The 27,362-nt window shown below is 36.5% G+C and overlaps 1 protein-coding gene across 1 annotated transcript; it reads right to left on the bottom strand.

The window, feature by feature from the left end:
• Positions 1 to 1,665: 1,665 nt before the first annotated feature.
• On the bottom strand, positions 1,666 to 23,125 carry adad1 (adenosine deaminase domain containing 1 (testis-specific)). Its single transcript, XM_081382349.1, has 12 exons — positions 23,072 to 23,125; positions 22,115 to 22,278; positions 18,553 to 18,687; positions 18,296 to 18,463; positions 16,982 to 17,056; positions 16,678 to 16,803; positions 13,013 to 13,136; positions 11,571 to 11,741; positions 10,377 to 10,609; positions 8,281 to 8,515; positions 4,625 to 4,757; positions 1,666 to 2,095 (listed from the first exon to the last, which is right to left on the bottom strand). The coding sequence occupies exons 2-12, from the start codon at positions 22,269 to 22,271 to the stop codon at positions 1,982 to 1,984; spliced, it is 1,671 nt and encodes a 556-aa protein (XP_081238475.1). The 5' UTR covers positions 22,272 to 22,278; positions 23,072 to 23,125; the 3' UTR covers positions 1,666 to 1,981.
• Between the last annotated feature and the right edge of the window lie 4,237 nt (positions 23,126 to 27,362).

Genomic DNA, 27,362 nt, shown 5'->3' with positions numbered 1-27,362 from the left:
ATATGGAAGCTTGTTTCCACCATGGAATAAAAAAAAATGTAATTGCAACTTTTTCTCTCACAATCCTGACCTTTTTGTCTCAGAATCGCAAGTTTATATCTCAAAATTCTAAGGGAAAAAAAGTCAGAATAGCAGAAAAAAAACTCTCAATCCTAAGAGAAAAAAAAATCATATAATTGTGAGATGAATTCGCAATAGCATGAAAAAAAGTCAGAATTGTGATTTTCTCCGAATTAAGAGTTTATATCACACAATTTGGACTTCATCCCTCGCAATCGCGAGATTATGTCTCTCAATTCTGAGGAAAAAAATCCGGTTTGCGAGATATAAACTCGCAATTACGAGAAAAAAAGTCTTGTGAGAGTCGTAATTATCTTTTTTCCTTTCTACACCGTGGCGGAAACAAGTTTCCATAGCGTCCTCCACCTTATACCGTCTCTGAGCTTCTTGCTCCATTTCAAGTGCATTTTATCCTTGACCTTTGACTCCAGACCCCACAACTGAAGTCTATTTCACCACGGTTAAATTCTGTAATCAAAATATTAACATAACTAAATGCATTGCTATGGAAATAAAGGCCACTTAACATGAATGACACAAACTGACCACAACCGAAGTTCAAGCATTGACAGAACAAAACATCCTGCGTGTTAAACAGCACTCTGTCTCAATGCATTTTAGGCTGTTTTTGCAGCATGGCTTGATTGCATGCATTCACATGCACATTGATCCTGCGCATTTGCTCCAAAAGAAAAACAAAGACTATTGTATGACTTCAAAATGCATTAATCCAGAACAAAAAAAGCAAAATGCATGAATCACTCCCTCCATTTTAAGAGATGCATACAACGTACAAACCTGCTCCACAGCGAAACGTGGTCCCGTCACTAAGATGGGCAACAATTGATTGAAAAGATGGTCCATGCATGAGCCCCACTAACATAAACGCATATTAAACACGATTGGATGCAGTTACACCTTTGACAGGAAGCCCCTGAGGTTTCCTGTGTTGTAGTATGAACAGGGAACTTGAACATCTGATGTTTACCTCTGAACAAACACACACCGTTGCAGTGGCCCGTTTCTCAGTAGGGTTTCACTAACCACAAATAAAATGACCTATAAAGCACTTAAAAGAAAGCACACTTCTAATCTACAACATGTCCCACATTCCAGATGTCAAAACAGAGGTACACGAGAGCTATTCACACCTGAACTAGTTAACCCAGGTCATTCTAAACCCCAGGTAAATGTAATCCTGGGTTATCTTGCGTCACGTTTCAAACTGCTCATAATTTACCCAGGGTTAACTATTAACATAAGCTGACATTTCACACTGTACATTCCTAAACCCGTGGTTGACATTCTTATCTGCATATTTCGTTAATATGTGGATGAATCAAATTGCTATTTTCCTTCTTTTAGAGAAACTAACTTGTGACTTACGCCGGAGGTCTAATGATTTCTGGCGTATTTGGTCCCCTCTTCTTGAGAATGTATGTTGAAAGTCTTGTTTTTTTTTTGCAATTACCCTTCACCCGATCCTTTAACCAGTTAAAAATATGCCGCCATGAGACACTTGTACCACGGTTTTGATATTGCAAAACTATAAAAACAATTCTTTCATTTATTTTACACTAATTAAACACTATTCAGCCAGCAAATGAAAGTCCAAACAATTTTTATTATTTTCATTTACCTTGAAAACAAACAGAACATCCCCTTTTGTTACAATTTTACACTATTATCTGTCTTGAACTGTATTTTATATCTTTGCACTTGTGTAAATAAACTTCAAATCCAGTACGTTTCCCCAGTCCAATAACCAATGTGCATCTGTTGTCTGTAAGTGCCTCTTGCTGCATCGTAATACAACAAATTTGAACAAAACAAACATGCAAACCACAAAGTAATTCAGCATGCAATTTAAACATATTCATACATGATATTGCAGTGGCTTATGGCATCTGTCGGTGGGTTCTCACACAGAGAAATGGTCGCTGATCGGCGGCTTCTCCACCCACTGGCCGTAGCCCTTCCTTTCCAGGTAAGACTTCAACACACTCTTTGCTTCCTGGTACGGCTTTGCCATCATCTTGACGTTCAATAAAGAACGAGATGATCAATATTAAAGCAGCAGCCATTAAGAAGAATTATTTTAAAGCTGGACAACTAATAAAAGTGACATGATTTTTTTGTCAATAATTGCATGCAAAAAAAATTCATGCAAAAAAAAAACCCGCCAGAGTGGTTTCCAGGGTGTTGCAAGGGTGTTCCCATGTGGTTATAGTCGTTTTGAGCTGGTTTTATCTTAATGTAGGACTGCACGATAAATCCAAATAATACTGAAATCTGCTATATGGCTTAGTGATGTCACAATACCAAAATTATGACTTTGATACGATACTCGACTAAAATATATTGACACCAATACTACAGCAAAAAACCTAAAACGGCAGTAAAAGTAATTGATGGACGATATGATCAAAATCTTATTTCACGACATGAGTCATTTTATTTAACAACATTATTTTATTTTGACTTGGGCTTTAAAAATAAGAACAAAGATTCAAATTATAAACATTAGAAGAAATTCAGTATAAGAAAGAGTAGTTTAAACCTTTCTTGCACTGTATTTCTCTTAAAGGGGTGGTTCGGGATTTTTGACATCGGACCTCATTTTTAAGTCAGCCTGGTTGTTATTCATCAGTGGAGACATTTAAAAAATATATATATATTTGGATATCAGTCCTTATATTTGGATAGTTAGCCGATGCTAGGCTAGCGCGAGTCAAGGGTAGATGTTAGCCAGCCATTAAAAACCGTTTTACCCACTCCACAGTGCACCAAACGCAAATCAATTATAACACTAGACTATCGATGCAAATGTACGTTGAGAGAATAATGTTAGAAATCAAACTTACCTTTCATCACATTGCATTAGTTATAATTTGTTCCCTGTAATCATAAGCCTTGTCTACAGCAGCAGCGGAGTGATATTGATTACCTAGGCAACCGAGTGAGCCGGTACACACATGTACTGCACACACTGTAGTGCGCTTCGTTTATGTGTTTACTTTTTGCCGCATTACTAACTGGAGCAAAGTAAAATTCCGCAGCTGCTGAGAAACTAGTTCCTTTGGGATCATTGAGATGAAAGGTAAGTTTGATTTCTAACATTATTCTCTCAATGTACATTTGCATCGATAGTCTAGTGTTATAATTGATTTGCGTTTGGTGCACTGTGGAGTGGGTAAAACCGTTTTTAATGGCTGGCTAACATCTACCCTTGACTCGCGCTAGCCTAGCATCGGCTAACTATCCAAATATAAGGACTGGATATTTTTTTTAAAAAATGTCTCCACTGATGAATAACAACCAGGCTGACTTAAAAATGAGGTCCGATGTCAAAAATCCCGAACCACCCCTTTAATGTTTGTAAGAAATACTACAATGTCCATGGCTTTCCATGCTTAAATCTGCGTTAACATCAAGCATGTCCTGTTTACTCATGCAAGCATTTACTTCTTTATTGCTGTAAAGTGTCAATAACTTAAAGCAGTATTGCACTACGTGGATATATTAACCTATCAGCTCATTTAAAACGACAAAAACTTTGACACGCTGAACACAATGCAGGAAATACGGCTCATATTAAACACTGTCATTCTTAAAGTACCGGCACTAATAAAATGAGAAATTTTATTATTTTATACAGCAAGGTATCACAATATATTTCTATTACCGGTTATGTCTGTGATTAATTCAATAAATGTATGCGCTGTGTGTCAGAGTGAAGCCCAGCACTGTGTTCATTTACACGAGCAGCTCATGATAATAATAATAATTATTATTATTATAGTAAATAAATATTATTATAGTAAATGTATAGGCCAAACTGTGCAGCCCTACAAAAAAGCACAGCAAAGCTGGGGCGTTATTTATAAAGATGTGCATATAATGATCCTAAACGTGAATTTACAAGAGTTTCTGAAATGTTCCTATGAACAATTTATAAAGCGTTCGAATGAACAAAAATGTTCATACATGCATCTCTCTTTATAATTATTATTATAGGTTTGGGTGTGAGAAAAGCGTATTATAAATAAAATATACTATAATTATTATTATAAATCATAGGTGACCTTAAATTCAAATGCAACATGTACAAGCACATCAACACCTACACAATTTTATGGTTCAGAATAAAGTAATTATTAATTTCAGTAATTATTAAAAAGCAGTTTTGTTGCTCCTTTATGCATATAATTATAGTAATGCATGTTGTGACTGCCTATTTATCTTAATGTTTTCCTAAATGATGTTGAATCATTAAATTACTGGTATATGAGCAGCAAAAAGTTTGTACGCACACTCTTCAGTCGGCATATGCATAAGAACATTTGCATGACAGTTTTTGCTTATGTAAATCATGGTTTGTTTCCTCACATTGGATAAAACCTTTGGTATTTAAGACCAATTCAATAAATTAGGAACTTAAAAAAACAAAAATAAATAAATAAAACATGTTATTTTGCAATAAAATCATAAAAAATTGCAATTCGATTTCCCCCCCAAATCATGCAGAGCTATAGCTGAATGTAAATAAGAAAGAGTGCAGTACCTTGGCCTCCCTGTACGTGACAGCGGTGAGCAGCTCCTCTCTCTGGGCTTCTTTAGCTACCAAATTAAATCGACTCAACATCGCTGCCTTGCAAAGACGGCTGGCCAAGGCTGGACTGCTCTTAAACGGAGAGCTGGAACAAACACACAGACGTTTTATTTATATTTTTATTAGCGCTAAGGGATGGGAATCTTTAGGCAACTCACGATTCCATCCGATTCTGATTCGGGACTTAAAGGGCTCCTATTATGGATTTTTGAAAATGACCTTTCATGTAGTGTGCAACATTGCTCTAAGTGAATGAAAACATTGTGCAAAGTTTTAAATCTGAAAGTTCACCGTATATAAAGTTATCGTCTTTCAAAAGTAAGAGTCGACTCTGAGTCAATGAAAAGAATCGTTTTCCAAACGAGTCATAATGACTGAGCTGTCTGGCCAATCAGAGCAGAGTACCTCGCGGAAAGGCGGGATTTAGAGAGATTGATTCATCTGACGAGTTGTTTGAGAATAATTGAAAATGTGGTGATGTGCAAATGTTTATTATGAGAAAATGAAACATGCTTTGATGCATGTAAACCTGTTGTAGGAGACTCCAACAACATTAGGAAACTTTAAAATAGCATAATAGGGCCCTTTAAGATCCGATTCAACACCATTCTGGATTCAAATTAATGAATACGTTTATCTTTTTAATTCATAGGCTACCATTTTATTTACAAATGACTAATTGATAATACTGTAATAGTTATTAATTAAAAAAAAAGTCAACATACAGCCTCAAAACATAGGCTAACAACAAATACAAGCAAAAAGTCAATGATAAAGAAGAATAAAGGAACAAATTACTCTACAAGTAATAAACAATGAGTGTCTTATATCAAAGAGTGCTTTCAGTATCTGAAAGTTTCCAGACAAGTGCATTGACGGATTTTTCTCTTCATCCAAGCATTATTGCCGTTTGATTATTTTTGATGATGAATTCACAATCATGCACAAATCTGTTTTGACATTTCATATGTTTTGTCCTGTCTGCTTATTCCCTTAAAATTCCCTTTTAATTAAGCATTTTACAAAGTGTAGATATGCTGTGTAGCCGTCTGATAGCAAATGAGTTTTGTGTGTCTAATAATGCATTCCAAATGGCATAAATAACCACTTTAATGAGCATTTGGAGGAGAAAACACTGAAGTACCGTTGAGACTGTACAATGTAAGTTTTGCAACAGTGAGTTTTTTTTACAGTGCATAGAAAGCAAGAACAACAATTGTCATTTAGGCCTGGGACTTGTACCATGATGGTAGTTGAACAAACTCCGGGTTACAGGATTAGTTTTGAGTTGACAAAACCAAACCAGTCCAACCAGGCTTTGTTGGTGCCATGATGCTGATGATCAACTTCTCTGTCAACTCAGGCTTTGATCCTGAGTTTAGGTGTGACATCAGTAGCGAACAGCCAATCACATGCTGAGAAAGAGTGAAACTCATTCAAAACTCATTTAAAATAATTTCTCGCAAGAGAAGCAGCGCGATTCACTTATTAAATAAAAATATTAAAATATTAAAAATTTAAACAAATTTACACAGCAAGAAGAAAATAGATGTCTATGAAAGAGGACAAAGTCTCACTACTGTATATCAGTGCATGTAAAAGTTGTGATGTTAGTTTATACTGTTGATAAAGGTATAGAGAGAATTTAAGAGAATTTTCATTTTATAGCTTCATCTATTGATTCTAAAGCATATTTATATCACCTTTATACATTTATTAATTTAAACTCTGCGTAATAATAATTGATGGACTAAAGTTGTACATGTGTGATCGATTAAGGGTATAGGTCTAATAATTACATGAATAATATCTAAATCATACAAATTTATTATTCTAAGTAAGCATTACATACTAAAAGCCAGACGATTTTGTCTTTAAAAAGCATTTGCTATGTAGTGACTTTTAATTTGGAGTGGAAACAAGTGGAGTGACTTTATCGCATCAGACATGTGTCACTTTGCTCACAGCTGATTGGTCCAAGTTCGGTTTGCAACCTCTTACCTGGAACATCACCTGACCCAGACCAGGACCATGTCGAGAATCAATTCAGAATCGTTGAAGACGATCGGATCAGTGCTGCATGGTCACGAAAGTTTATCATTTGCACACGTTTTCAAGCCTTGCCAATTTAAGCATTCGAGCGACAGAACTCGCGTGCGCTGTGTGAAAAGTTGTGTGCACAAATTCACACAAATTTATCTGAAAATCCCCACCTTTGCGAGTATCCAAAGTAAACACAGTCGTTTATGGCTTAAGTGAACAATAGAGAAAGAATGCATTTGCTTGTGTTTTAATCATTTGTTCCTTTTTTATTAATGACTTGTTTTTTTTAATGATCTTTGAAATGTATATTAGCAGTTTTAGCTCTGCTATTGAAATTCAAATAGAGAATTGTTAAATTTCACTGGTATCTAAAATTTTGGGTGTCATAACCTTATTTATTATACAATACAAGGATACATGGGGGAAAAACAACAAAAACAAGAACTATTTGGAACAATAGAGAGAGAACGCATTTGCTTAAGTTTTAATTATTAGTTCTTTTTTAATAAGATCTAGGGCTGTCACTTTTGTGAAAAAATCCTGTTCGATTTTTGAGACATAAGTGTTCATTGAATCGATTGTAAAATCGATTTTTCATGTCTAAAGACGTTTCCATTTTAAACGCCAAATATAGGCAAATCTACGGACAACTAACAGGCATTAGGACGAACGTAAACAGGGTGCTTGAGACGCGCACATTCAGCAATATTTCTGATGATTTATTAGCTAAAGTTTCTTGCACAATGACAAACAGGAGTGCAACATTCTCGAAAAACAATAAGCAGAGTGGACTGCCATAGCATCAATGAAAAGCATTAACTCAGGCTTCAACATGGCTGTGTTTACGATTAGAAATGTCAAACAAATTTTGCCTACGTAGACGATTGTAGACCGTAGCCCGAATCTGTGTCTGTATGCATGAGACTGAATACCGGCAGAATTCACTTTTTTGTAGTAAAAAGAGACACATTATGCAGAAGTATAATTTGCCGTCATGTGTGTTTGTCAGAGCCTGCAGCTGCTGTGTGACGCGCGTTCGCCGCGGGCGTATCGTGACGAGCTGGACGCGCTCCGAGAGAAGGCCGTTAAAATTAATTCCCTATTTTCGTTTTCGAAACTTGTGTTGGTTGGTCCGATCGATTGTGCAATCGATTTTCGAACGTAAAGTGACAGCCCTAATAAGAACTGTAATTAAAAAACTGTTACTTGTTTTTTTAATGATCTTTGAAATTTATATTAGCAGTTTTAGCTCTGCTATTGAAATTGGAATCGAGAATTGTTAAATTTCACTGGTATCTAAAATTTTGGGTGTCATAACCTTATTTATTATACAATACAAGAATACATGGGGGGGGGAAACAACAAAAACAAGAAGTATTTTATTCATATATTACTTTCTTTGTGGTGGGGCCAGTAAAAAATGGAATCACTAAAGTCAGTGAATCGAATAAAAAATCAAATCGAATTGAGATCTTGTGAATCGGAATCGAATCGATATAAAGCCCTAATGAGAATAACCAATAAGAAGCATAAAACATCTGTCATGAGTAGCATATGACACTCACTCTTCGGTAGACTTTCCCTCCAGAGCACTGACCATCTCCATCATAAGGTCTCCGTGGCTCCAGTTCAGGCTAAGGGACTTCTGGGTAGGGTGTGTGTCTGGAGGCATGGCCGAGGACACCAGGCTGATGTGTGGCCGGTAGACGCAGTAGTACAGGGGAAGTGCTGAGGTGATGCCATCAACACGCTGGTTCACTGCCATCTCTATACCACGAGTGTCACTGCAGCTGCCGTCACCTGAGCACATCAAGGATAGCAGGCACAAACTGCATTAAGAGCATTTACATTTTTATTTTTAAAGAGGACCTATTATACCCTTTTTTTTTTTTTTACTTTTTTTTTTTTTGGAAAAGAGAAAAAAAAAATGATACTTTGAAACAACTTAAATCTGGAGTACAATTTATATTTAAAACACATTAGGTAATTGTACATATCTGTATTTGTAAAGATACTTTGTGATTGCATTGAGAAATTAATGATCAAAATAAACATAAAATAACAAAAAAATAAAGAGGACCTATTATGCTTTTTCACATGTTCATCTTTAGAATAGATCTTTATTAATCACTGTTAATTGAAACAACGAAACACGTTTAGCAGCTCTTCACATTTAGCAGCAGAATAACCATAAACGATGTAAACAGTGTATATAAATAACAGGGACAATTGAAAAAGAAAGACACAATGTAAATGAGAATAGATAAATGTATCCAAACAAATAAACAGACAAGAGACATAATATACAGAATGCAAAATAAGATGTAAATACAAAGATAGACACAATGGACAAACAGTGAGGTGATGCAAAAGTGATGCTTAGTTTCATGTTTAGTGTGTGATTAATCGCAATTAAAAATTGTAATCTATTGACAGCTGAAAGATTTCAGTGCTAGTCTCAGCATAAGGGGTTTCTTTTTTCTGCAAGAATGTACTGTATTCTAAACTGCAACATCTGTTTCTTATCACATACCAGAACAACTTCCATATGGTACTAGGGTCAACTAGCCTGACGTCATCATACTCAGATTCTAGTCAGAATGTGAGTCTGATCTGCTCCATTGGGCTGTGATTATGGGGCGTGTCTCAACCGAACCAGGAAATAAAATGCCTCTGCACTCAATTTGATAGACCTACAACTAGGGATGTCCCGATCCGATCCACGGCATCGATATCGTGCCGATACTGGCCCAGAACGCAAGATCGGATATCGGAGGGGAGAAAAAAAAATATCCGATACCTATGATATGATACCTATTAGGGCTGGAACGTACGGTACGTGCGTCACGATTCGGTGCATGAATTTACACAGAGAATACACGGTATAAAAATAAATAAAACTCGTGTGCACATTAATTAATGTAATGCAGAACTACTGTTAGATACGCGCATAGACATATGCAGGTTCTTTAGGGACACCTAATCTGTTCAAACGAACTTCCCGACCTAAAAATGTTAAGAGTCAACGGGATAAGATGGGAAGTAGACTGTGGTCCCATCTAGTCTCCCTTTGTTTAATGCATAAACAGCCCTAATATTAATATTTCTTATTTCGTTATTTGTTTTGACCTAATTATAAATTAAATAATAATAAAATAAAAATAGATGTATATTTTATGTTGGTATATATTACTATAGAATTTAAACTGAATAAAAACATTTTATTTCAGTAACTGTTCTGCATATTTATTTAACAATTATAAAATTAGAGTTTTATTAGAATTATATGGAAAAGATCATTTGAACTTTATTATTGAAAATTGTAAAAAAAAAAAAAAGCAGAGCTAAGTCTGTGACCACTAAGAATAATACATTTTCAAATGAAGACAAGTAGCGCTAATTTTACATAAAGAACCAAGTGAATATGACATGAATACGATATAGCAGCAAACTGGATACATCGAAGCAGATTTAGGCCTAAATTAAGGATTCAAAGTTTGTTGATCGTGTCGCTGTCAAAATAAAAGTCCTACTTCCGACTCTTTATCCGCCTGATGCGATAATTAAAAAATGGCAATAATCCGCCAATATATCAGCCTTGGCTATTCATCAGTCTACCCCTAGCCTGGATTGTTCGTCGTTGGGCGTTTCTCTAACTTACCAATGAAGATGCTGCTCACGTAGACTGGCTCAATGAAGTGGCTCAGTAGCGCCCCCTGGAAGCCCAACACCTGCCACTGCATGATCTTATCGGTAGCGGACATACTGACAACATGCGAGCCCATCTGCTCATACGAGCTGGAGAACTTGGAGAAGACCTTCCCTTCCACCACCACATGAAGGCCGATCTGATTGTTCACCTCCCATGCAGAGATGGACAGAGGATTGAGGCGGCTAGAAAACAAGGACAACAACTGGGATTTAGTTTAACAAATTCGTACAATTTGCATACCTGATTTCTTTTATGTTTTGCATTCAAAGTTTATGTTTGTGCAATATTTGTTCAAGATAAATGGCACAATGCGTGTATGCACAAATGAGGAATAAAAAAAAGCTCACGCTCAACCAATTTAAACGAAAATGTTAGATTTTAACCCTATAAAGCCTTTTTCATATTTGATTTGGAAATTTCTTAGGCCTGTAAATGATCAACATGATCTATAAATCTATAAAGCTTTTTGTATTGTTCACGTCTTTTTACTGTAAAAGAATAACTTTTATATTGTTAGTAATATATTAAGCTATATATTAATATATATGAGCATTCACTGGACTGAAGCAACATAGGTTTACTTGATTATCCATACATTTATTTCTAGAAAAGTGTGTAAATGTGAGTAACAAATATGATCATCAGGTTTATTTGTTCATATCTCAATCATCATTGTTTTGCATTATGTTTAAAAAATAAACTATGGAGATTTGATCATAAAACTAAACATTTAAATATCAAATTACCAAGACACATTATTGTCAGATATAGCGTGACAACTGATATTTTAAGCATCTGCTATACTGTTATAAAGAAGCACTTACATTACAATCATCAGAATTTCATCTCACCTTTCGGCCATTTAAATATCAGCATCTGCACCAAATTGCATATTTTTTCTCAGTTTGGGCCTCTGAATAAAATTGAGCTCCAAATTCTTACTATATCATATGAGCCATAAAAGCCTGTATCAAATATGATATTCAACGAAAAACAAATGCAAACTTTCATATGTCAGGCTTTACAGGGTTAAAGAAGAGCAGGACACTGGGCCTTCATCAGACCTGACTCGTGAATGTTGCATCTTCTCTCCTTTAGAGTCTATGTAAAAGTATGTGTGTGTGTGAGTGTGAGTGTGTGTACAGTTGAGAGGGTATCTGCGCTGCTCCTTTGGGCAGCTGGCTCAGGTACAGGTGTAGAGTGATGTGGTTTTTGAAGCTGAGGAGCTTGGTGGTCTGGTCCTGCTGAAAGACTGACTTCTCCTCCAGAGCACTATTCTTACTGAAGAACAGAAGCAGATTCCTGTACAGAAACCTACGGCACATTCAAAAAGACATTCTAAATTCCCAATCATCTGTGCTTTAAAGCTGCAATATGTAAGATTTTTGTAATAAAATATCCAAAAATCACTTGCACAGTGTGATATATTTCCTGCATTTGTGTACTTACAATATCCCAAAAGTTCCCAAAGATTTTTAATTTCAGAGATATTCCAATTTTGAATAACGGCTCGTCCCTGTTCACTTCTCGCCTGTCAATGTAGTAATATCCGCGTTATCCCTGGTTTCCGCTCGTTCTGCTATAGTAACCATGGCGACAGACGTGGACAACTGCGTTACGTCTAGCGCGCGCTCACGCTGTTGTTGTTTCGTTCAAACATTATGGATCATGGCAAGCAGACTTTGGGACAAAAGGAGAACTAAAACGAGGATCAATATCAGCGTGGCGTTTTCAAGATGCCGAGAGCTAGCGTCCGCGGCTAACTTCCACTTGACAGAGACGTGCAAATGTACTTAAAACTGATCAATGTTATACAGCTCAACATGATGAAATGTTAGAATATGATCAGTATGTTATTCTAATGTTGATCTAGCTCACTGCTAGTCTCATACAGACAAACTAACACACAGAATAACATAACTTTAACACACTCAAATGCAGTTTAGTGTGATAGTGTAGAGCAAGTGAAACAGCGCTGCGTTCCCTCACAAGTTTCATTCGTCTAATAAACTGATCAGTGTGAGTATTATTCAGCACTTGTAGGGTAAGTTAGTTCGGTAGGATTAAATGTCCTCATCTCTTTATATCCGCGGGACTCGCGTGTGGCGCTGAGATCTGTCTCTCATTAGCACTCGCGCTGCTTCATTCCACAATCATGTTAAAAACATCAGTGTATTCACTCATCCATAAACATCATTAGATTCTTCAGCGTGACGACAAGCTCCATAATTCCGCTTATGCGTCATCAACCGACGCCTTTGTTATTGTAAGAGGTTAGCGACCCCTAGCGGCAGGAAAAAATTACATATTGTAGCTTTAAATCAACTACAGATTAATTAATGAACTTATATTTGGCTATTTTGAGTTCGGTTGACCAACAGAAGTGTTTCTTCTAGCATTTAAGCCAAAAGCCTTCAGTTTACAAGGTTTTTAGATCAAGAGACATGCATTTTTGATGCACAAACCTTTGACTGGTAGGATAAACAAAAAACAAACCACAGCTTTTCTCTGAACTGGCCATCAAAGAGATGATTAATATGAACATCAATGTGATGGCAACCTGCAACAGCTGAACATCCATGTACCTCATTAGTGATCTCCGGGCAGTTACTACAGCGTGTGAATCATGCAGGATTCGTCCTGTCGGCGCTGGACTGGCTTTGGTATTAGAACTGCCAGTTCCAAGAGCAACAACCTCACATCCTGCGGCTGCAGACGAAACACAGGACAGTTCGGATTACAATTATACAAGCACAGACTGACAAGAACCGTGTGTCAAAATTAGTCAGATGATACATTGCACAAGTGTTTGCATATTTTGTTTCAGAGACCGGTTCTGCTTTTTTCTATACATCTTTCTTTCGTGTGTAATGTTGATGTTTGAGCATGAAAATGCTCCAGCACGAGTTATTCTATATCAGTGTCAGTGTTTCTGAACTCCTGAAACGCCTCCATTGTAGTCTTGGGTTTCTTCCGGGAACGAACACGTCACAATATTCCTCATTTAATAATTCATACGCAGAATAAAGGGGCAGGGCCTGGTTGAGTTAGTTAGTAGTGTGTTAAACTGGCGGTTATGGTATGGGGCGGGACATTTCCCAAACACACTCGAAGCGCTCGACCAATCACAACACACTGATCCAGCTGACCAATCAGAGCACAGTGTGCTTTTCAGAAGGAGGGGCTTCATAGAGCTGGTAAGTCCCGCCCCTTCCGCTAACCCCGCTGGACGTCTAGGTTGAAAAATGGCTGTGTCTTTGGTGCACTTCACCGCCTTCTTTCAGGGACAGACAACATATGTTCACATTCATGGCACAATTCAAACGGGACCAGAAAATAATTATTTTCTCCCATTCACTTGCATTGACGATTTTTTAACCTAGAGGTCCACTTGGGGTTTTACGGATGGGCGGGACTTACCAGCTCTATAGAGACAGGAACTAAATCAGGGATGGCTAACTGGCGGCCTTTTAATATGACAGCCTTTAAATACGGCCCGCTGGACCATAATATACCCTGATGATACATTTTTAAAACATTTGAAAGGTGAGTCACATATATTCATTACAGCATAGCATGCTAATTTGTAAAATACATCGTCAACAAAACATTTTTGCCAAATGCAGGACAGAAATAATAATGTTCTATTCATGGAAAAATGTAAATTTGAAGAAAAGCCAGGAACTCACACGCCTTAAAAACTGGCGTGACCAAAAACCAAAAACTCAATTTAGGAAAATAAAATTCACTTCAAAAAAGCCTGTACACTCTAGCAATGAAGGGGAACCACCAATTGCAAGATAAAAACCACTGCTTTAATGACAATTTGGTCACGTGACCTATGTAATCATGCGACTCCTTATATTAAGATGCCTCCAGCGCTGAGTATTGTTAACTAGGCATTGAGAAAGGTGACGTGACTGAAACGTTAGCCTCTTTTTAATTAAAGCAGTGGTTTTGATCTCGCAATTGGTGGTTTCCCTTCATCGTGGCACCACTTTCAAACAAACCTATCAAAACACAGGGGGTATTCAGGCAAATCTAACAACCATGTCTCCCAGTTCCCTTCCTTTTACTGTAAATGTTTCCAAAAACAAACCTGTCAACACCTATGACGACTTGTTTTGGCTTCCTTGACCATTTCACTTGTCTAATATCCTGTGGATGTTACGTACCTATATCATAAAGAATCTTCCATCATTTCCTGTTCAAGTTTGTTTGGTTTGGTTAAAAACATCATCAAGCCAATGAAAAAAATTACGAAAGGGTCCAAGGAAATTATATAATAATTGCTTCCTCTTCCAGTATATGTCCATATCTGTGCACCATTGTTGGCTTTACTAAGAGATTCACTGTGGAAATTCCAATCTGCCTACTCACATTTTTAAGTGCCCCCATGATATTACAAATGCAACAAACAGATGCCATTCGTTTAAAATATCATATACGACTATGTTAATTCTAGAAATATCTCTAATTCATAAAGCTCTAATTAGATTTAATGTCAACAGTTCCCATAATGTTCTGCCGTAAGTACTATTTCCCGAAACAGTCTTTGAGTAGGAAGTGCGAGTCAAGTTCATTCATCACATGTGCGCCCTGTCGCACTCCTGTCTACCCCGATGACCTGCCCACGTCTGACATGTGTTTTTATTTATCAGCGTCTCTCAATTTCCCACAGGTTTCCCGCATCTTTTGACTAATGAAAACCCATGCCTTTTTCATTTATTTATGATTGCTGGATAAGGATTACTGTGATAACTGTGCTTTGATTATAATGAAGTTTGAAAGGTGAAGTTCCTCGAAAAGTGTGGTGCAAACATTGCTCTTATACATGGTCGTCTAGATTCGCTTGGAGACCTAATGCAAAATATATGCCATTATGTGTATTAATTTGCACTTTATGCAAAATAATGTCTGTTTCAAAAGCGTTTGATGTTGTCATTGTAGAGGGGAATCTCATAAAAAAAGGAGTATGGAAAAATGTTCATGTCACTTTTCCCCTCTAACTCATAAGGAAAGAGATTACAATTACTTTTTTCAGTGCAATATGACTTTTTCAAGACAATTAATCAAATTTATGCTAACAGTGTTACATTTTGCTTTAGTTCTTATCACTTTATTTTTTTACAAATTATTAAAATTGTTTAAATCAACATAAAAGGTAGGATAACAGCACAACTATGATGCATAAATATATTACAACTTAAATCTGAACTGGCGCGGCATCTGTGAATCTCCTGTCTGTGTGTGAGACACACACCGGACAAAAGTATGCCAAAAGTCGAGTATCCTCTTAAACACAGTCTTAAAATGAGTACATTAAAGTCTTAAATGACTGTAAAGAGTTGTGAGGCCATAGGATATGAGTCAGATCTGCATCATTTCTTAAAGTGACAGGAGCCTAATAAACCTGCTGCTGGGATGTCTGTCAATAATGTAAATCAAAGAACAAAAGACAAATAACTTTTGTAGATTTAATCTATAATATATATATAGAGAATTAATATAAATATAAAGGGTTAATCTAAATTTCATAGGGGTGTAACGCGATTCGATACATATCACGAAACTAAACTCACAATACAAAATCGTTGCGATACTTCAGGACACATGATAAAAGGTTAAACATTTTACTGTTGATTAAAATGCTAAATTTGATATTACATTGGGGGTGTAAATGAATAGTCTTGGACTTAGTGCTGGAAACCCAAAGCACAGGACAATAGAGACACCAGAATAACAATATTCATGATTCTGAAGCTGAAAACAGAATTATTTTAGACGAATATGCTTGATCTCTGTCACTGACTAGATATATTGAAAATAATGTCGGACACTTTTTACTGGTAACATCAGACATTTGGCATTATCAGGACCCACAAATATTCCCCCCATTGCATTATATTCAAAATTATTTATAGTAGTTTAATGTAGTACTGAGACTAAAACTTGTTACACCCCTAATATTTCAATTATAATGTATGCAGTGAAGTGTTTGATAACTTTATATTATTATTCTACATTAGTTTGGAGATTAACTGTGAAATTACTCTACAAACTTTTAATGTTAGGTGCGATTAATCGCTCTTAATTACAGAAAAATTGGTTAATTTTTTTAATCGATTGACGGCACTAATATCCAGATTCTGTGCAGGACAGATTATATGGCAACAAGTGTCACATGACGTATCAATACTAATCCCACAAAGAAAAACCTGTGGTCTGACATCCTGTGCGTCTGACTTACGAGAGAGCATGACAAATGCAGCCACTGTTCCGCCACAGCCAGTGAATTCTGGGTAACTGTCCATTAGCTTGGTGAACATCTCCTTCACCACGCTGGGTACCTGATCCTTAATGGGGTTCTTTCTTTCTGCGTTAAACCAACCGAAATGAAATTATTAGTCAGGTTCACAAATATTTCCGATTTTGACACGATTAGACGCTCTGATGTCAATGGTTACTATGGCTAAAACATCTGAGCATTGATTATAGATTTTATTAACTGGGCTATTAAATACAATGCAGACTGACTTTAAGAATGTATTTACCAATCACAGCTCTTCCAGAATGGATCTCTTGGATTGGGGAGTCCTTCTCTCTCACTGGCAGAGGAGGTGGCCCCTCTAAACAAAACACACAAACAAAAGAAAACGTGAGTAGGGCTTGTCCATGCAATGCTTGCGAACACAAAGATTTGCATTTACTAAAGAAGTGCAGGTTTTATTTGTGATTTTTTGTTTGCTCACTGGTCTGATCAAGGCGAGGTTGAACGGTGTGAGACATATGCACTCAAGACTTATGCACTCAGGTTTATTATTAGGGTTAGTAGTTTGTTTAAATCCCCAAACCTAACTATGAACCACAAGTAAAATATAAAAAAGTCAAATAATAAAATGCGTCCTAGCTTTATGCAATCGAGAGATAAAATTATTTAAATGATGCAACAGATAAGATTAAATTCCAGCACCACCCTGATGTGTGAATGTCACTGTTTTTTTTTTTTTGCATTAAAAAAACAAATGTTACACCCCCACCTCAAACAGGAAAGAGCTTCACCACGGTTTCAGTGAATGACTATGGGGTTGTTTCGATGGGAGGGAACACAGCGAGGATGTTCTCTTTCATCTGGGGAAACTTTCACATTGAATTTCGAAGTTTGCATATTTACATTAAAAATGGAAGAGCTGACTAAGTGCTTGCATCAACTCCATGGAAAGTGTAAAACAGAAGGTCACACGATTTCTGCCTATTATTTGCAAAAATGCTTGCAAAGCAGACCATTAATGAAAACAAACAGTGAAAAATCTAGGGTTAAACCATATTGCTAAAGTCAGGTGTTTTTACCTTTTAGGCATTTTATTTTATAAATGAATAAATATTATTTGTTGTCTCTCATTTTTAGACGAACTATTCCTTTAAATATCTGATGAGTGGCAAATGATAATGATTAAAATAGTTATTTTAGATTTTGAAAGCTGTCTATTAGGCTTACTAAGGCTCAGTAAAACTCAGTACTAGTTTTTATTGTAATATATTTACAATTTTTGTAATTTATTCCTGTGATCAAAGCTGAATTTTCAGCATTATTACTCCAGTCTTCAGCATCACATGAGTCGATATAATCATTCTTATGAACTTTTAAACTTATTTAAGTCATTAAATGCAAATCTTGCACTGACACATAGGTTTAGGTCTCAATTAACTTTATCGTCACAAGAAATATGGAGTGATGTTTGATATCAAAATGCATCTCAATCAATAATTCTTGATTCTCATTTAATAATTTACATTGATTCTCAATGAATAATTTGCATTTATGCATTTTGCATAGTTGCCAGTATAACTCATCATTAGATTATTACCGGAAACATCTGAAGGTATCCCATCGTTCTCTAGACTTGCTATGAGCTCTTCAAGGGCCAGTTCAGACGCTTTGGCCCTGGCTTCTTTCTTTGTGATGCCCATTCCAGTCTTATACTGGATTCCATCAATCACAGCACAGAACGCAAAGAAAAAGCCCGTAACTCCTGCTGCTCAGAAAACAAAGAAAACAAATGTTGAATGCATCTATGAACTGCACTTAGTTAAATCTAGAGATACAAGGAAATCTGCTGGTTACCAGTCGTAACGGTTTCTTTCAGATCCAGTTGAAACTGCAAAGTTTGAGAGAGCTGGTACAATGCCGACACCGGGTGTGTATCTCCTCGCTTGTATCTGTCGATCAATTCAAGGGGAAGGATTTTCTGTTTGGAATCTGCAAAGGAGACAAAAGTGACAGCGGACAATATTGATATAACGTGATTCAATCCGTAAGTGACTGAAGCTGATAATAACACAGTCCTTAAAACAGGGTTCCCACACCAAATTCAAGGACCTTTCAAGGACTTTCCAGGTCCAATACCCTCAAATACAAGGACTTAATGTGGGGACACATTTCAAGTGAGAGCAAGGTTACATTGTTTCAGCTTATTTTTGCAATGTTTCACGGTGTGTCTGTGAAACATTGAGGTACCATTGTAGTAGTTTCGTGCGCGCGTGAACGTCATGGCAACATACGACACAAAGTACCTCACGCGGGAAACACTTAAAGGGATACTTCACTGATTAGCATTTAGCTTTGTATTGGTAGAAACCCGGTAGTATTTTCGAATGACCGTGCTTCCCTCCCTCATGTCCCCCTGAGACGAGAAATTTCTGTATTGTGTGTCTGGAAAAAAACCTCATATGACGCAAAAATCGCCATTTAGCTCATCAGAGGCTCGTTTATCCAGAGGCGAGAGACTCCAGCCAGTAGGAGGAGCTCGTTCCACATGTGATCAACCCGCCCATAGGGGGATCTCACGATAAAACGTCGTCTTTTCAGTTTCGAGTCGACTAGTAGCCTAGTTGTATCATTTCTCCCGATACTGCCCTCTGTAACCGGTAGGCGTGGCTTGGGCGTGTCCTCGCAGGGCAGCGAAGCAAGTGCATTCTGGGAGTTGTAGTCTTTCATCCACATGAGCCAAAACTACATTTTCTGGCTTTTCTCAGTCTAGAAGACACCAACTTCTACAATAATTTCACAATTCTACTAGATAAATAACTAAATTTAAATACACATTCATCTTTCCAGCGGTGAAATATCCCTTTAAAGGTCCCGTTCTTCGTGATCCCATGTTTCAAACTTTAGTTAGTGTGTAATGTTGCTGTTAGAGCATAAATAATATCTGTAAAATTATAAAGCTCAAAGTTCAATGCCAAGCGAGATATATATTATTTAACAGAAGTCGACTACATCGAACGGCCCGTTTGGACTACATCCCTCTACTTCCTTCTTTAATGACATCATTAAAACCGTTTTTTGACTAACCTCCGCCCACAGGAATGCTCCCTCAACTCTACCGAAATTCGTTTATGTACTTGCGCACTTCTTATAACTTACTGTGTTTACTCAGCTCTTACGGTGATTTTCTGAAGTAAAACTGACGCTTCATCTTTTGTGTGATGTACAATAAACTTTATTAAACTCATCAGTATATGTTTGATCATCATTCAGACAGCAGACTTGTAGGCTATTAATAAATAATGGATACATACAAGCAGATGACAAATACGTTATAATAACCGTAATTAAACTACTAAACTATACCTGTTTCATCTCTATACAGCACTCTGACTCCGTAGGCATTATTGTCCGACTCGAAATGAACACCGTTACTGAGAGTTTCTGATATTATCATCATTCCGTGAGCTGAAATTGTCCTGAGAGACTGAGTGCGAGCTCATGAAGCTCCGCCCCCTGTGCCGTGCAGCAGCAGCTTATTTGCATTTAAAGGGCACACACTAAAACAGCTCGTTTTTCTGAGCCCCAAAAAATGACAATTTAAACATGCTGTAAAAAATGATCTGTTGGGTATTTTGAGCTGAAACTTCACATACACACTCTGGGGACATCAGAGACTTATTTTACATCTTGTGAAAAGGGGCATAATACGGGACCTTTAATGTAACGCGTAAATGCGCGTAACTAACGAAAATCAAGCAAGCTAGTACGCATAGGCCACAAAGTGTTGGCAAAATATCACATTAGCAGACCAGAGGGAATAATATGGAATTTTCTCCAGAAAACTTCCTGTACAAGAACTTCTTGCTTCTCAAGCACTTTCAAGGACCTGTCTCTATGTATGTTTTCATAAACTTTCCTGGGCCTTGACATTTTTTTTTTTTCAGATTCACAAACTTTCAAGGACCCCGTGGGAACCCTGTTAAAAACTCAACTATTCCAGATGACACTGTGCGATCTGTGATTTTCCCTAGTATGAGTAAATCCTCCTAGAATTCTGACAGTGACATCAAAACCGACCCTGTTGACCCTGGTCTAGTCTCAGCCTCAGACGTCACGCCCACGGAACGTTGGCTAAACGTCTGATGCATATGGTACACTTAACTGGAAACACTTCAGGAATGTCGAAGTCGTCATCTGATTGGTTGAATTTTATCGGATTTCCGGGGGGCGCGAGTGTCGCGTTTATTTTCGGTCAGCCGGGAAACAAAGCGCAGACGTGTGATTGCGGAAGAAAAACTGTTGTGTTTACATGAGTGACAATGAGCATTTATCAAGATCAGCTAAACGTAGGATTCTCAAAAGTATACGTGCACGAACAGATCAATGACTTACTGCTTGTTTTCTTCTCCTTCTTTGATTTTTTATGCTGACTGACTTGTTGCACGCCGGTCTGTTGTTGTGGGGACATTTCCACGCCCCGAAACGTGACGCTGAACGAAACGAACTGTAATTGGTTGTTTGACATGTCGGTCAAACGGCCTTATGGGCGGGCCTTGGCCAAAGAAAGCTGCTATGAATTCCAGACCTTCAGCCGTCAGTCTGAAGGTCTGGCTACGCGAGACTAACCCTGGTCTAACTGTGCCTGGCCTGGTTTCTCCCAAGGTTTTTTTTCTCCATTTCTGTCACCTGACGGAGTTTGGGTTCCTCGCCACTGTCGCCTTTGACTTGCTTAGTTGGGGATATTTAATATTCAGTATTATTATTGATTTGACTGCACTGATACTATCAGATGAGAACGAAACCTGAATTGAGCTGAATAACGACACTATTGACTTCTGCAGAGCTGCTTCGTAGCTCATTCGACTTCGTTTCATAATTGATGAATTTTGCTAATTGACAAACTATGCAACATTGACACTATTATTGAACTGAATCAACATTGAACTGACTCGGCTGAATGACGCTTACAGCAGAATTTAAATGTGTTTTAATATTTTGTGAAATTGATATTCTTACTGTACTGTATTTTCCGGTTTATTACATTGAAGCTGCTTTGAAACAATCTGTATTGTATGAAGCGCTATATAAATAAAGATGATTTGATTTGACTATTTGTGCACAACTATACAAAGAATTTTTTTTTAATCTTTGTAATCTTGTCTCTGAAATGATTTTCATTATCACTTGAGGAGCTACGTGCACACTCCGAGCCTTAGTTTTAAATGTGGCCAATTTTAGATTCCAGTGTAAACAGATCAGTGTGAACTAAGAAGTATATCACATTACGGAAGCAAAATAGGATGCAAATGCCATTTCATGTTGATTTTAAAACACAAGAGAAGTCAATGGAAAAGAATTTGCCTAAAAAAAAGCAATGGTCAGTCTGTCAGAAATACAAAAGAATGAAAGAATTAACTGATTTTGGTGGAGGCGCTCAATGGTTGTCCGGGCAGATATTTGTTGTTGTTGTTGTTGTTAATGTCATTGAAAGGTGAAGGAGATGAGATGTTTGTCCATTGACTGTGGGTCAGGCTGGACCCTCTGGAGGACGCACCCCTCATCATCATCTTCATATAACAGCTTTAGGGACAGAAATACAAAAAAGAGAGATCATAAAGTTAAATATTAATTATTAGAAAGAAAAGACAATTAACTACTGTACATGCAACTCCCATCAGAAATTTTATCAAGCAGGTCCTCATGGTTTTATAGATGGTTTTAATAAATTATAATGATGATGATTAATCGGATTGCCCCTTATGAAAATTAGCCATGGTTTTACTACACATAAAACAAAAAAACATATTGTAGTTAAACCATGGTAACCGCAAATTAGCCATGGTTTTGCTAGACTAAACATAGTTTAATTATTTGTAGTATTTGTAGTAAAACTGTGGTTTTACAGATGGTTATCAATCCGCCAGAAAACCATGGTTACTTTACTTTTACTATAATAAATCCATGGTTTTAATAAATTGATCATGATGATGATTAATCGGTTAACGTTAACATGAAGGAAGAGCGCTTGACCCTTCACACAAATTATTTGACGACGTTTAAATTCATGTAAGTTATTAGTTTGCAAACTCGCATAAAACACATTCAAACTAAACCCATATAAACAAAGTAGCAACAAAACCAATATAAACAAAGTAACAGCATCTGACAGGTTAGAGTGAAATTAAACAGACTGAAGTTTTTTTTAAACGCCGATTGAGACGCTAGTCACGATGCTAGCGCGCTAATTTAGCTGAACTAAACAATAAATACAAACTTATATTTATCGTGATTTATCATAACTTATCGATGAAGCAGCAAATGTTACAGTTTTATCTTCGAACAAACACAAAGACAGATTAATTCGCATACATACACGCCCACACGGTTTCCCTGAGGGATTCGCTCACGACACAACTGAATCTGATCCACAATCACAGACAGATTCATTGGTAAACAGATAAGTTAGATTGTAGAATTGTGGAACGCCATTTCCGCCACATTAAATCACAAATCATGCTCTGTTAAGCCATAATTATGACATAAAAAGTCAAAATTATGACTTTAAAAGTATAAATAATCATGAGATAAAAGTCGAAATATATAAAGCCTAAATTTCATAATTATGAGACATAAAGTCGAAATTATGACTGTAAATGTCATAATTATGAGATACAAAGTCAAAATTATTACTTTAAAATTCATAAATATGAGAAATGATAAATAAAGGCCTGGTTTCGAAGACAGGGCTTAGATTAAGCCAGGATTAGGTTTTAGTTCAATTAGGAAATTTAAGTAGCTTTTATAAACATGTCTTAGAAAAAAAAAATACTGGTGTGAATCTTTTTAAGTCAACATTTTAAGTCATAATTTCGACTTTTTAAGACATAATTTAGACTTTTTCAGTCAATTTCAACTTGTATCTCATAATGACTTATACGTTTTGATATTTTATTTCATAATTATTACTTTTTATTTCATAATTTTTACTTTTTATCTCATAATAATATAGTTTTATATTATAAAACTGTCATAGTTTTGTCTTTTTATGTTATCATAATTAGGACTTTTCAAGTCAAAATTTTTACTAATCACATCATTTTGACTTAGTAATAATTAAGACTTAAAGGGCAAGTTTTTTTTTCCTCTTATGTGGCGGATATGGGCTTCCAAAGGATACATGCTTTTATCTGCATCTGGAGGAGATAGCACACACACACACACACACACACACACACACACACACACACACACACACACACACACAAATATGTATATATTCTTGTAAAAGCTTAACCACAAAATCATTTTTCACCCTTTTTTTTTCCATTAATGGCAGCCCAGTACAATGACCTGTGAGTAAAAGTGAAAGTGATGGACTTTTAAGGTCACCAGGAAGTAACATTCAAACCGGTTGTGCATTTAGGGACAACAAAGGGGTTTTTAAACAGTTACTCATGAAAACAGAGTTTTCCAGAGATGTGTATGACTCAACACTCTGTGTGTGTGTGCAACAGGAAAGCGCTATTGGCCTTTTTTTCATGCTCTAAAAATAGAAGACCTTTATTAACCACAAAAACGCAATGTTGACATCAGAAAATGAAGGGACAAGTGTTGCATGCTTAGATTTGCAATCTTTTCAAAGATGATATCAGAACAATATGTTGCCAAAAACAAACACAAAATTTCACCCTGTCCAAAATCCATGTTATTTATTTATTTATTTATTTATTTGTCTGTTTGTTTGTTTGTTTGGACTATTTATTCAGACATTCATCCAGTCAATGAAGGCTCAAATATAATATTATTTTAATTTGTATTTTTTCACAACATAATTCCTATTAATCCATTTGTGTCATACTTTTGATTACTTGACCTGTGTATGATCTCTTCAATTCAGTTTATGCATGCGTTTTTTTTTTTTTTTTTCATTATTGTGCTACAAAGCTTTAATTCATAAATCTATCAAGTGAAATGATATCTGATCTAATAAATAAATGATTTTTTTTCCGAAAATAAAATACTGTTATCAAAAATGGATTGATCGAAACAATAAATGCAAAACTCTTCAGGCTGTGTTTGCTAGCCTCAGAAAGGCCTCAGTTTAGCTCATTGTGTTTAATGCATGTATGAGAGGCGATAAATCCTTGGATAATTATATGTTTATCAGCAAAGTGGAAACATCCGTGGTGTTTTTGACGGTGGAGTCCTATGGTGAGCAAAAGAGCAAGACATCCTACCTCAAAGCCCACACACTAATATTGATGCCTGGAAATACCTCTATAACATGACGCAACTGATATCATTCCCCTAACCCTGGTTTCCATGCAGACACAATCCTGATTCTGCTCTCATTGTTTTTTATCCTTAATTATTTAGCTGATTTGCAAATGCATTCACGCCCAAAGGGTGTTTTGCACGACCAGGCCGAGAGCACAGGTAATGGTGTGCAATGACATTCATGCAAAGTGCAGTGTAGGTGTTGATTGACATGCTGTGGTTCATTGCTTACTCAGTGGTACAGTAAACACAAACACCTCTGTTGGATGGGTTGCAGACATTATCTCTAATCTAAATTATTTATATACATTACGTAGGAGTGCTTCTTCCACTTTGTCATCAGTCATTGGCGGTCTATATGATAAAATGTGCCTGGCATTTCAGCTTTAATGCGCGACAGCACAACCAGTGGAAGTCAAGATGTTTGCCAGTTCTGATTAACATATCAAGGTTGAAACATTTTCTTTTTCTTTCTTTTTCTTTTTGATATGTCACTGTGCACAGACTCCAGAAGACAGATGAACTTAGTCAAGATGTTGGAAAAGGGCCCAGACTGATGATTAACTGATGAGTTAACACATCTGAACATCCGCTCTCATTGAGATACCATCAGTGAGACAGAAAAAAAGGAAAAATACTGGTATCTAACCTATGATAAATTCCACGAAGATCTGTTTTAGACCTGGATTTGGTTATGGGTTTAAATGGGTATGACGTAACCCAGGTATTGGTCATATGAGCAGAGAATTAATAAAACTGATAATTTATTTCAACTAGTGCTGTCAAATCAATTAATCGCGATTAATCACATCTAACATAAATGTTTTACTGGTATATGGTTAAAAATATGCCCTCATTAAAGTAAAACATGGCCCAGAGAAATCAATTACAGTTGGGCAAATATTGTCCCTCAATAAAACAGCCAAAAATTGAAGTCTAGACAAAGTGCCAGTCGGTTTGACTTTGTTGTGCCCCCTTCTGGTGCAGATTGATAAAACAGAAGCTACTCCAACAATTAAATAAACACATAGGAGCATTTTAGACAGAATTGCAGTGCAATGGTTTCATGCAATGGTTTCATGCAATGAATGTGATAATATAAACACTGTCCCCTATTAGTTCTAGGAGCACCAAAATAAATAAATCAATAGTCAATAAAACAGTTAATTGAGTATACTGGCATGACAGAAGTCAAAAGGTGGCCTTCTAGAAAAGGCACTCGTGGAAACAAGTGCAGAGTTGCAGAAATGTAGAATGAACTGACAACGAACAAGGAGTCTGAAATATTTGATGATCAGATGATGACCTACATAACCTGACCACAAAAAACACAGCATGAGAATCTGAGAAGCCATTGAACAATTCACACCGACTGATCTCTTGTGGACTGTTGCAAGAGCATTATATTTGTCTGCGTACTAAATATCATATTATACCAGAGAAAGAGATTGTCACACTGAAGACTGCAAGTGGAAATTGACATGCATTAATGCTTTTTAGAATAGCTGAAGTGAAAACAGTTGAAGGGTGGTTTAATGTTTATTGGAGTTTTCATTTTATTTCATTGCTTTGGCATTTATTTTGATGGTTTTGGTTTCGTTTTAGCAACCTTTCAGTGACCTGCCCTCGACCTCTAATGTGGGCCAAGGTCCCAGTGAAATCATCCTATGCCTCGTCTGCTTTATTTAAAATATGGAAGTCTTTCTTTCCGGACCAGCGTCATGTTCCTTTCCAAACAATATGAGGATGCTATGATTCATGTCCCAATGAAACATAAAAGTACTTCCACTATTGTTAATTTCTGCAGCATGTGTCAAGGTTCTGTTTATGCCCAAAAGTTATAAAAAGTTATTTTTCAAAACCTCAGATTGGGTTCCGTTCACAGAGATGAGAATAGAAGTTGTTTATGATCATGTCTTTTTTTGTGTGTAATGTATCAGGAAGTACGCACACATAAACAATCGTCAGGTTGAAAAATGTGATAATGAGATGTTTTGAAGAATTGAAAAGGATACTGCCTGTTTGAGGGAGGACACAAATACCTTTAGCCTAAGTACCAATTAGTGTAGTGTAGTCCTTAATAATTTAATAGTGTGATTATTATTTTGTAATAATGTTACATTTATCAATTCCACAGTATTCTGAAGTGCTACACATAAAACTGACTTTTGTAACAGTAATAATATACAAATTATTAATTACCATTCCACATTGCTTAAATCTTGCATAAAAATATCCTCAGATATATTTATTACAAGGATGATCAAGTAAAACAAAATCGTAAAAATAAATAAATAAAAAATGAAGAAGGCTTCCAAAATATTGTGTAAGTGTCATGTTTTGGGGACATTCCTTTCAAATCTAAATTTACGATTTAGATTGGGGAC

Source organism: Scardinius erythrophthalmus, assembly GCF_964197995.2.
Source record: "Scardinius erythrophthalmus genome assembly, chromosome: 13".
Lineage (NCBI taxonomy): Eukaryota > Metazoa > Chordata > Actinopteri > Cypriniformes > Leuciscidae > Scardinius > Scardinius erythrophthalmus.
Note: the sequence above shows the minus strand (reverse complement) of the source record. Positions and strands in the feature narration are given on the sequence as shown.

Excerpts from the sequence above, each read along its gene's own strand:
- adad1 (XM_081382349.1), bottom strand. The coding sequence starts at position 22,271 with ATGAAGATGATGATGAGGGGTGCGTCCTCCAGAGGGTCCAGCCTGACC. Across the intron at positions 13,137-16,677 it reads TGCATTTGTCATGCTCTCTC|CCGCAGGATGTGAGGTTGTT; the intron begins GTAAGTCAGACG and ends TTTCGTCTGCAG. Across the intron at positions 8,516-10,376 it reads CGTGAGCAGCATCTTCATTG|GTGACGGCAGCTGCAGTGAC; the intron begins GTAAGTTAGAGA and ends TGATGTGCTCAG.